The sequence below is a fragment of the Schistosoma haematobium genome, chromosome 4 (genome assembly GCF_000699445.3).
Source record: "Schistosoma haematobium chromosome 4, whole genome shotgun sequence".
Lineage (NCBI taxonomy): Eukaryota > Metazoa > Platyhelminthes > Trematoda > Strigeidida > Schistosomatidae > Schistosoma > Schistosoma haematobium.
In genome coordinates this window covers 15,499,497-15,512,281 of record NC_067199.1, presented here as the reverse complement: position 1 = coordinate 15,512,281, position 12,785 = coordinate 15,499,497, and the positions used below count along the sequence as shown (strand labels likewise).

At 35.6% G+C, this 12,785-nt stretch overlaps 1 protein-coding gene across 1 annotated transcript in view; it reads left to right on the top strand.

The window, feature by feature from the left end:
* Positions 1–2,198: 2,198 nt before the first annotated feature.
* Positions 2,199–12,785, top strand: part of ABP1_2 (actin binding protein) — a 35,174-nt gene continuing 24,587 nt past the window's right edge. Inside the window, exons 1-6 of the mRNA XM_051215779.1 lie at positions 2,199–2,646; positions 2,679–2,731; positions 2,777–2,883; positions 5,751–5,825; positions 7,867–8,010; positions 10,963–11,085. Coding sequence (XP_051066314.1) covers positions 2,573–2,646; positions 2,679–2,731; positions 2,777–2,883; positions 5,751–5,825; positions 7,867–8,010; positions 10,963–11,085 — 576 coding nt within the window. The 5' untranslated portion in view covers positions 2,199–2,572. The remainder of the gene's footprint in view (positions 2,647–2,678; positions 2,732–2,776; positions 2,884–5,750; positions 5,826–7,866; positions 8,011–10,962; positions 11,086–12,785) is intronic.

The following is a 12,785-nucleotide window of genomic DNA, read 5'->3' as shown; positions in this document are numbered from 1 at the left end:
CAACCTCTCACATAATTGGTCTTCAATATCGTCTTTGCTATCATTGGTGGGTGCATAACATTGGATGATATTCCTTATGATCCCCTCCTTCTTTGTCTTGAATGATGCTTTGATGATTCTGGATCCGTGAGATTCCCATCCTACAAGTGCATTTCGTGCTACTTTGGACAGCATAAGAGCAACTCTCTGAGTGTGTGGAGCATTTTCCTCTTCATGACCGGAGTATATTAGCATTTCTTCCGTATTTAGCCTTTGTTGTCCAGCTTGGGTCCAGTGGGTTTCGCTGATTCCCAGTACTGCCAATTTGTATCTCCTCATTTCCGTTGCTGTTTGACTGGTCTTGCCGGTCTCCCACACTGTCCGGACGTTTCATGTACCTATAAAAATTGTTGTTCTGGTTGTTAGAAGTGGGATCGGCCTCGTGACTTCCGAAGGAATTCGGCTTTCACCATGAGGCGTCATATTTCATCTAAATGAAGACCTTCTAACTCCCAGGGCAGAGTTTAAATGGTTTGAATTATTTTTTCTGGTAAACGTTTTCTAGCGAGTTAGTTTTCTACGAGATGGGGTCGCTTACCACATGCCCAACCCTCCTCCTTTATTTGGGCTTGGGACCGGCAGTAACTCTGGAAGAGCTACGGATGGAGTTAAACAGATTCTGTGCAAAGTTTATAATGACATCAGTCGTAAACAACAACATTTTAAACCGGAAAAAGCTGGCTGTTGGATAACAGAAACAGCATTTCATAAAACAAAGAACGACGTCGAAGTTGCATACGTACAATGGTTCGGATGTGTTATAACGTCACATCGAAGTAACATCATTCTTACATACACTGACAGTTACACTGAACGTTCGTTTAGGTATTAATAATGTAACAATTGAATGTATGAATAAAAATATACGAAGACTATTTTGGTTTTCGTTTGGGATTCCAGAGGTCGTCCAAATATTTTCCGAACTCGTATTGAGTGTAAATAAAACGAAAACGGAATTAATATTACTGAAGTGTAATAAGGAAGTCGAGCCATGGTTTGCCGTATGAGACAGCAACAGATACAAAGAGTATAGTAGACATTAGTTAAAATGATAACATCATTGTAATGCAATTATGCAACTCGCCTGTATTACCCTCACTTCCAAATAGTGGAAATTTGAAGTAGATAGTAGTTGGATTCGAACTATATATGAGGCATTATTGGTTTAATTTATGTCATATCACTAGGTTGTAGACAATCAAAACATAATCTGAGATTGCTGGAGATTTGTAACTCGGATTTTCCATAAATTTCTGGCATTCGCATCCTTTGTTTGACGATGGAATTCAGCAGTAGGACATTAGGCAGGTAGTGGTCAAGTAAGTGAAATATTTCCGTGGATAATTTCTGACAGAAAGTAGTTCATAGTGGACAAGCAGGTAGATGGGTTTATAATCAATAGCTGATCGTGTCTTGTTTACGCAAGCTATAGACATACTTGTGTTTGCGCTACGTTCTGGCTATACTTACGAGTGGTTGATATTTAAATTCATACTACACAGGAGCAGTTACATGCTTCTAATGCTTGTTGGAGAACCATAATAGCCTATTATAATAGCAGTTGATTGGTTAGTTCTACTGGTTGAACTAGTTAGTTAAGTTTAAATACTAATACAAAGAAGCGAATATTCACAGTAATTGACGATCTAAAGCGACGGTAAAAATGAAAAAGAATAAATATAGAGTACAGTTAAATATATTATAGTAATCGTTGGGGTTGCTGGAAGTTCTGCTCACATCTGAATTCTGCCCTGGCTAGTTTTGCAAAATTCGATTATAAAGGTGTTACTGGTAAATATGTCATCAAACTCAGAATACCTGTGGTATATATAGCCTTACACTAACAGGTATCAGCCTCACCAGGAGAAGCTGGACCTTCTTCGAAAAACAACTCGCAAGGATTATCTTGGATCTATTGACCGAATATCCTTACTACTGAAGACTGGTTGGCTACTGTGACGACAGAATTTTCGGATGTTTGTTGAACAGTATATAGACCATGGGAACTGTGTTTCTCCCTTCAATTCAGGAACATATAGGTACGTCGAAGAGTATCAAAATGCGACCAAAATATCCCTTTCTTATTGTCAAATTCAAATTCATCACTGAATCTCAACTCTTTAGAATATAAGTAGCTCAGAGGTGACTTTGATGACCTACAAAATACTAAACCCCTCTCATCACCTTCCAGCTTATCTTCTTAAGTTCAGAACGGACTCAAGGTAGGTTAGATTACTCTAAATTTAGAGGTACAATCTAATAAACGTGACTGGAGACATACATCCTACTCTTTGCGAGTAGTGAAGATCAGGAGGCTGAGGTGACAAAATCGATTTCGCAAGGAGTATTTCAAGAGCGAATTCTGGGCTAAAATTACTGTTTAATGCTAATTCATTACTTTTAGGAGCGCTACTGAATTGAACGAAAAAATGTTCTATTTCTTTCAGAATCATTTGAGCAATCTGAATCATCTAGAGGAGATTTGAAAATAATATCATTTCAAGGTCACAGGCGGGCAATTGCGAACTGTGTTATGATCGACCTAAATACTAATGGACAGGCTCTTCTTTCAGCAGTTAATTGTGTTTTGGATGGGAAATGGTCTTGGTAAAAATGACACATTATGTTGATTTCTTTAGGGTAATCTTTGGATATATGGGACTAACTCATACGTTAGACGTAAAAGATCAAGGTTACCGTTTTCGTTCTATTTTATGGTATGTCTTGTGTTTATCAGGTCACGATTTGGATCAATTTCTGAATAATTTTTCTTCTGGGAAAGTCCTTTATGGTTTTGTTCGTGTTGACGTTGTCACTCCTGCGAAATTTGTTTTAATTGTGTGGGTAAGCGTTTCTGTCCTGTTGATTTATATATTTTGGCTGGGTTGTTGTTGCTTAGTGCTTTACTCTGAAATGTATGTGTTCGCATTTCAACTATCCGGGGGCTAATACACCAAATTAGATGTCCTACATCGATATATTAGTACGATATCTGGTCCTTACAACGTAATTGGAGTTGAAGAACGAATTCTAGGTGTAAATTAGCACTTGGGATCAGACATTTAACCATCATAACGTTGATGACCCGGCCTGTTTGGTCATCCCTCTTATTCAGATACTTGATCTTAACAATTCGGCTTAATTTATTAATGTTCTGGTGGAGTATTCCAGTATTTCACTACTCGACTTGAGAGGCGATACCCCAAACCTAGACAATTTGATCTCGTTTTTTTAACCTTATTAAAGTGTCCTTTCAAATTATCAGTCTTCTCCTTCCGTCTAGGACTGGTACACTTGCCTCACAACAATTTTAAATTTCACACAATGTAAATGAGTAATTAGAATGAGCGGAATCTGGTGAAAGAACAATAGACCATTGCCCAGAGTCTGCCTTATTAAAGAATTTCTTGGCCTCAACTATAATGGAAGTGTTGTTTTCGCAGAAAATATATCAGTCATCTCGTTAATTTATCCATAATTTTTGAGTGAAATTCCGGGTCTGATTGTTTGAGCACGTGTTCCTCCAATGAATTGGTGGGCACTAGACGAGATTTAACAAACACGTCTTTATTAAACTAAAGCATTGATTTTACTTCTGTGACCTAAACCGACATGTTACTTTTGCAACTGCGTCGTTTATTGTGAAAGTGACTTAGACAATGCAGTTTATTTATAATAGGCAGTTTGAATTTGGGTTTAGTTGAGCTGAAAATGGAGTTATAACAGTAACCAGAGTTTTATTAAAAATTGAAACTTGTAAATTTTCTCCGTCGCCAGTTGCTATTACCTACGTCGCTTATTACTTATACTTGAAAAACAAGGAATCACTGCGAAATAAAAATACAAGACTAGTACAAGTGAATATTTATTACCTCAATGACACAGTGACCACAATAGTCGAAAATACTTTCATTTATATATGGACATGTTCACACATTTGATTATTAATTAATGAAAAGCCACGCATATGAAATCGAAGCACAATCGTACGCTGCGTGTCATAATGAACTTAGCTAACCATAATTTTATCCAAGAATGTCATATATTGAATGAACACCATGTGGCGCAGACGGAATATCCGCCTTCCAACCGAAGGACGAGTTTACTGTTCAGTAGTCCACTCTATCCAACTCGATGGGTGTAAAGCATTGCTATTAAGATTAGAGGACATTTGTAGGTTACTGGCATTCGATCGTAGGTGTTCCCGAAGCATCGCTCTTGTATTTTGGGACCACCGAATGAGGAATGTCATGGCCAGGAATAGAAAACTAGGTAAATATGACAAATCGGTCGGTGAAGTAGTAAGTGTTGATCAATTGAGTTGATTGGCATATGTGTTACGTATGCCCAACAACCGCCTACCTCTACGGTTGATGTCCTGTGGTGTAAGAGTAGATCAGAAGGATTGTAGGGGTGGCCAAACCGAAACATGGCATCAGTCCATGAAGTTATTAACAATCATACTGAACCACGTTATCAGGTGTAGACTATCTGGTTGGGATCTGTGCGACTATCGTAATCAATGGTTAGAAACTTTGAATTACATGGCTGAAAATCGTTTTCACTAGTGCAGATGCATCCATCATTAATGTTCCCCCAAATGCTGGGGTTGTTGGTTCCTCACAACTTTCTTTGTTTTTATTGCGCAAATTTATATTTTCTTTTCGAGTTGTGCCTTCAATTCTCAATCTTTTCTATTACTGTCGATATCTTTACTACCTGTACTATTCTTGGATTTGGTCTGAGAATATAATTTCTCTATGTTAATGGGGTATGGAATTTAAACCGATGCAGATACACATCAGGTTTGATATTGACGCATGTTGGCATTAGACGATCAAGCCTGTTGAATCGGTTTTGCGATTTCGTCATACACCAGGCCATCACGACTGATACGACTCTCTAGATAGGTGGGTTGGGCGAGGCATTCAACTACTCCTTTGCCAATCAATAATTCAGTGATTGACACGAACCAATCCCGAATTAACATCTTGGATTTGAAGGGAGAGAATCGCAAACATACTTGCATTGTTACTTCACGTGGTCAGAAGACTCGGCACTTCGTCAGCATCTTCATCAAACAAAACTAGATCATCTAGGTATTCTAAGTCAACAAGCGTATCTCCTGGTAGAATATCAACCCCTGAAAAGTCAGGTGATGAAAGCGTCATCTCTAAACGCATGTGTATGACAAGGTTAAATAAAAAAATGGGATCAGTGATTATTGTGTTACTTGGACGGAGTGTATCAAGTGAGGGAAAATAAATAACCTGGTGAGTTTTTTTCCTAGCTAGTATTGACTTTGACGGCTGTTGTGTTCGAATTTGATCTGCTTTGACGAGTCAAGTATATCGAAACCGTTCATTTGTCAGGTAGAAATTACTCGTAACTTAGCCACAGTAGGACATCTTTGGGAGTGTTTCTTTTACTATATATAGCTTGTAATCAGAATTAAACTTCTACATTATTTTTGTCATCAGTGTTTCCCGATTGATTCAGCACTCTGGAATACTGATGTATGTATGATGTATGTATCTTCACTAAAAATTTCCATTAACTATAGAAATATAGAATTTCGAATCAGAATTTCATGGCAGATATGCTGCCTGATACTTTATTTACGATTGACCATATTCGCTCCAAATTTGTTTTTACGAACTGTTCTTGATTTTAACACCGATTTTTATAATTCTTAATTTTATGTTAATTAGCAAGGGGAGGCGTCGTCTGAAAGCTTTAAATTAGCTTGTCCAAGACATATCGACTGTGTGAAACGGCTATGCCGAGTGAGTTTATGATATTTTGATTTTAATTTACTCCTGATTGGTAACTAAAAGAATGTTTTTTTCAAGTTTGAGGATTGTTAATATGTCGCTTTCATTTATTTTCTTGGGGTAATTATCCCCACACGTTTTTAAGGCTATGTAGTTTGTGAGTGCTGTTGTTAATTGAAAACTATGGTTTTTTTATGTCTAAATCTCCATCTCGATTTCTTATCAATGTTTAGCTTCTATAATACTGTAATATATGTTTCGGAATAACCATTACTACTATTTATTAATGTTTATACATGTCCCTTGATTGTTGATTGACATGAATACTAGACCTGTAGATGTTTTCAAAATAGCTTAGCATTTCTCTGTCCTTCAAATAAGTTATACAACTGCTCATAATGTTAAGCATCAATTTAAGCGACAATGCTTCACCTGTGTTAATAGTTTGGTGCTTTTGTAAACAATGACGGAATAGCTTACCGTTTTTTCAGACTTAGTTGTAATAATTTTTCAAGCAGATAATTTTATACGTGATAATTAGTTTACTGCTTTACACAGTATATTTATGATGTGTGAAAACGTGTTTAACTCTTAAGATACTAGTTTCAAGATTCTGGTTCTAAATCACTAGAGGTTAGAGTTTTCTGCTTTTTTGTTAATGTATATTTTCTCATTTGGTGACAGGCTTCTTGCAAATATATTTGGGAAGTCGTTTTTTCAATGACATGCCAAACGATTACCCTTGCTTGTGAGAAAGACATACTACATTATCGATGTATTAACTCAGGATAACAAAGAGCTCGTTTTTATATAATGTTTGGTAGTTACTCTTACCATGGAGATGTAACCTTCAATTACTTGAAATTAGTAATGAATATCATGAAATGGTATCTGAAAGAATAGAAAAGTCAATTAAATTGCAGGGCAACTCAGTTTGCGTAGTTTACATATCATGTTCTATTTAACTGTCTTTTTATCGAAAAAAAGTGAGCACACATCAATATAAATTAGTATGAGGTGCTTAAACAAGCAGTAAACTGCTGAAACTTCCTATAATATTAAAAGTCATTTTATGTGGAACGTTATGATCTTTTTAGACTCCGGTTTATTCAATAAACCACATGTCAACGCACCAAACACTATATCTAAAATATGGTTTAATTGAGCTGAAGAAATACGAACTCGGTACTTTGACAAATCCTTTCTTATTTTGCAAAAGTCAGCGCTTCAAATCAAGAAAGGAGTGTTAATCATTACCTTTTTTGGGGACCAGAATTGTAAATAAAAGCCCTTAAAACGGTAAAATTATAGGATATTCTTGACTTTAAATTTCTTTACCTATGATTGCCTTGTGCTTACTAGAAATTCATTATGAAGCAGATGTGAATAACGCATCACCTCAAGTGGTGTATGTTAGGTTAATCTAGATGACTACAATTGCAGATGTTTCCCGCGAACACTAATTTCAGTTTTAATCCCATTTGTTAAGCAGATGGTTGTGGATTCTTTCTCTTCTTCATGCTCTCAGTTCTATCTTAAGTAATTAACAAACCTGAAACCGCAAAAAGTCCAAATTCATTGTTTAATTTACTGGTCAGTATCAATACGTTAATATAATAATGGTGATAATAATAACGTTAGTAAGAATTCTAATACACGTAGGAAGTTATCCAAATGTTTATATTTTATTTTCCAAACTTTTATCACTTCAACACGGTAGTAAATGTGACAAGGTTGAAACCCCATTGTCTTACGGCTGTTTGTAAAATGTCTAGACTAATAAGCTAAGACAAAATGTCACTTTATATTTCACACTTGATGAATTAATTCTTAATCCCTGCACTAGAAAACAAATATTTTCGCTTCCTAAAGTTACAAAACTGTTTAGTTTATTTTTGAAATTTTTATGATGGCGAAATTTTTTTTGGTATACAACGGAGTTTCCTAACACTATGTTGTATAATTTCTCTTTAAACATTGTCATCAAGCTATTAGATCATATGAAATGTTTACTACTTCATAAGGTCTCTTTTTAAAATTATTTTCGTAATAGACAGTTCATGTTACGATCAACGCAAGAAGTGAAGCAAATTTGGATTGGAACGAAATAGTTACTAAAGTTCAAAATTTAACAGGAAATGTTTCTCATACTCAACCGACCAATTCTAATAATACAGATGATGAGTTTGTACCTACAGTTAGTTTTATACTACTATTTAATGTTTTGATGTAAATTGATTTTAAAATTAGGGCTTTCACGTGTTTTTTTCAATACAAGTTCACTGCCATAAACTTCATATGATTTTCAATTGTGTCAGACTTAATGATAAACTGAACTTTTTTTGTTTTTATGTTTTGCATTATGGTGCATACAAAAACAGTTCCATTTATTCTAGCTGATATTTCTTATCTGAACTTATTTTCTTTATGTGTGTGATCTATTACTGATAGCACAGAAAGAATTACCACTTAAAGACATCTCATAATATCGTATCAATTAAATTTTAAAGAATATTTTCACTATAACTAGGAGCGTCTTTTCCATTTAGCTGATATGTTTTTACAAGTTTGTTGTATGTCTTCTAAATTCTAGTTTAAAAATCTCAATAACTTCCCTAGTACTGTTAGAAAAGTTTTCATGGTATTTAGCAAACCACTATAATATATAAACATTTCAATACAGAATATTTTCCTAAATTCTCTGTAAGAATATATTGCATTTTGGATTCTGTGAATTACCAAAAGAGACAGTGAAAATCTCATCAGTCAGTCAGTCAGTAACAACGTAGAACTTCTTACGTACGTACATCAATTCGAGTTGCCACACCACATTAGCACAGAGATGCAGTGGTCTATTCAAATCCCGTAGTGCTAGATGTAGTAAAATTATAAGCTGTAATCAGAAAAATTAAGGTTTGGAGATGTTATTCAAGGAGTATAATCCAGTGAAATAAATCTGGAAAGAGAAAAAGAAAGGGATATGAAGAATTCAGAAGAATAGAATTTGGGAGAACACAGAGAGTGGATGCATCTGCGCCATTGCAAACGATTTTGAGCCATGTCATTCAGGGTCTCTAACCATCGGTTGCTATCATCTCGCGGTCCCCAACCAGGTAGTCTACACCTACCAATATGACTCAGTCTACTTGTCAGTGACTTCATGGACTTGTGCCATGTTTTGGTCTGGCCGCCTCTAGCTTTCTTCCAATCTACTCCTATACAACAAAACATCGCACATCGAGGCAGTCGGTGGTTGGGCATACGTAACACGTGTCCCAGCCATCTCAACTGATCAAGTTTCACCACGTCATCAATCGATTTGCCATCCTTACCTAGTACCCGTTTCCTAACAATTGCATTACTTACTCGATGGTCCCAGGATATACGAGCAATATTTCGAAGACACCTATGATCAAATACTAGTAACCTACGAATATCCTCTACTCTTACCGGCCACGTTTCACTGCCATAAAGTAGGACGGAACAAACTGCTGCGCAGTAAACACATCCTTTGGTTGATAGACGGATATCTCGCCTACGCCATAAATGACGCAAGTTGGTAAAAGCTAGTCGAGCCTTCTGTATCCGTGCTGAGATTTCGTCACACACCAGACCACTAGGGCTGATGAGACTTCCAAGATAAGTGAAGCGATCGACACGCTCAATTACTTCACTCCCTATCATTAGTTCGGGTGTCGATGCAACCCAATCCTAAAGCAACATTTTGTATTTCGAGGGGGAGAATCGCATGCCGAACATGCTTGCATTGTTGCTTAGAGTGGTCAGAAAACTCTGCATTTTGTCAGTATCTTCGTCAAGTAAAAGTATGTCATCGGCATATTCCAAGTCAACAAGTGAACCTCCCGGTAGAACTTCAACTCCTGGAAATCTAGACGAGGAAAGTGTTATCTCTAAAAGTACGTCGACGACAAAGTTGAACAACAATGGAGAGAGTGGGCAGCCCTGACGAACACCACTCGAGGAAATCAATTCTGATGACAGTTCGCCATAAGCTCTTATTCGACCAGTTGTGTTCGAGTAGAGAGCCTTTATAAGGTTAATGTACTTCTTTGGTACTCCTTTCAGTGACAAACACTGCCACAGAACCTTACGATCAACAGAGTCGAATGCCGCCTTAAGGTCGAGAAATACTACGATTGTGGGGCGTCTGAATGTGTGTTTGTGTTCTAGAACCTGACGTAGTGTGAATATCTGATCTATACAACCACGTCCAGGTCGAAAACCAGCCTAATTTTCTCTAGTCTGCTCTTCACGAGCTTTGGTTAGGCGTCAAAGTATTATTGAAGCTAATATTTTAGACACTATATTAGTCAAACTGATTCATCTGTGATTGTCACAAGAGGACTTTTGTCCTTTTTTATAGATTGGCACAATCAGTGATTGAGACCAGTCAGATGGGATTACGTCCAGTTCCCAAATTCTACCTAAGACCTCAGTTAATCTCACTGCTAATACTGAACCACCGTCCTTAAAAATCTCAGGAGCAAACGAAAATCTCATCAGATGTTAGTTAGAGAATAACTATTGGTTTTTAGACGAAATTCTTCTTTCTTCTTTCTTTCTTTTACTAAACAGCTAAGGTCAAACTGTCAAATATTTCCTAGTCATTTACGGTCTACAACTTGATTTTCTCATCTTGTTTAAATATTCTTGTAGGACTAATAAAAGCTGGATTTTTTCACTATCTTTATTATAACTATTGTTATTATTATTAGTATTATTATTATTATTCAGTAAAGATTTGTCCTAATTAAGCCTTATATCCTAATTGATTTAGTTTTCTACTTTTGACTTCATTCCAACACATTCATCTATGTTCACTTATAAAAGGTACAGATATACAAATAGAAATAGACAGATATCAGACATTCATACAGATATGGATGTTTGCGTATTTGTTTGTATTCTATTCGTTTTTGTTGTCAATCCTCTGATAATATTTTCATCTTAAGAAAAGTACATGCTAACAAAATCTCAGTTCTTTTATATTTCCTTTTAGCGTGAAAGTAATACGTATTATTTCTTTTCAATTATTACTGATAATGTTAACATAATCTGTATTAGAAAAGAAAAATATACTTCTGGTATTATTGTAATATTAAACATTTTATTAATTAATTATTTACAGGGCTCTGTCTATGTACGTGCAAATCCAAATAAAGATATTCCAAAAGGTTGTGTGTCACGAAGTATTTGGCAATCACAACAGGAAAAGCAACAAGATTCATCAAAATTAAGATCTCCTATCAAGGTACCAGTAGGTTTAAGTTTATTATTATTGTAAATATTCACTTTTTATATTGTTGACTTATTCTACTTGTCCATAACAGTATGTTTATGTTTACCAATCAATTCCGCGTTATTTTTTAGCTTTGAAAATGTAGAAGATTATTTTGGTATGTTGAATCAAGGGATAATTCAGAATCATAGACCTGACTGATTGACTGTGTTACGTAGTTGATAATCTAAACTATTAAACCATTTCTCTACTTGTATCGGAATTACGTCCAGAATTATGTGTAGTGATTATATATTTACGAAATGATATCTATTAGGTCATATCATCTCAGACTTTGAAAGTATTATGTGTTCCATATTCACAATTAGAAGTATTTTATTTACGCAATTAAGTGAAATCTTCAGTACCGCGTATAAGTCAGTAGATGCTTGTAAACGGTGCTTTTCATTAAGTCAAATGCACTGGATTCTGGATTGCTGGACTTAGTATCCTCTGTTGTGTTCATGAAATGTTTGCGGAAGCAATCTCATCGATTTCAAGGCGCCAAATTGGAACATAACTTGATAACTATGTATAAGATTTTATAATAAAGACTAAGATACGCTACTTATATAGGGGTTAATTTATTTCAGAGAGTTCGTTAGGTGGTGTGGAGTTGAAAGACGTTATCTTCTGGCTGTGTTGATTATCAAAAACAACAAGTATAACTTCAAACTAGGGTCAAAGATTTGTCAGGCAATCGTCTTTTTAGTATTAAAATTGCATTACACACTGACTTTCAGTTTTTCAACTGAGTCCGGATTTTTGTGTTACTAAATATCCAGCTTTTTAGCAATTAGGTTATCAACTTATTAAAAGTGAAGAGTAATGTAGTGAGGGAATGTGTATTGAATCAGATTGAACTCCAAAAGAAGAACCCAAAATACCTTCAGGAGATACATGTGTTGAACTCATAAAATTATGATTATTAGAAATTAGAGTATGATTCTTGAAAATAAGTAAAGGTTATTCATTAAGTTTTTTGATATGTCGTAAGCTATTCATTTTGTCATGGAACAATTACAACCATGTCTACACGAGTGTTATCTTGAGTTGATCTCTTAAAATTTTAAAACTACTGTTCAACAGACGTTGTTTTCTTCATATTCAGACGAGTGATTCCGACCTTCTCTTGTATATTTGAAGGTATTTTATTGGCATTCATATTTACTAAAGACTAGTCATATGTATGAAACATTAACAATTATCCTACTTGACTTATAGCGGTTTCCCTTTTTAAATGTTCTCATACGACCATGCGCCCACAGCCTCTTCTGGGAAAACCCTATTCACTATTTTCACTCGTCGGAGTTGTTGTTCTACGAAAATAAGAAATTAAAAAGCGAATGACCGGCGTTTAAACCGGTTTAAAAAAACTGAGCCAGTGGTGGATATTTGATCTAACACCTTGAAGGGATGTATGACGTATGAACCTACTTTCGGCCATCTGTTATCATAGGACGGCTGCTCTGTTGCTTCGTGGGTTAGATTTTTAAGTCAAAGGGACCAGCTCACTAGGAAAACCACATGCTTCGATTTGAATGCTTTGCAGTATTCCAGTTCAAACACAAATTTTAATTTTTGTAGCACATTCTATTTTTTTCGCTTGGTTGTATCAGATTTTAAGTAAATTAACTAATTAAATAACCTCAAGAAAGGAATGTTTCAGTTTG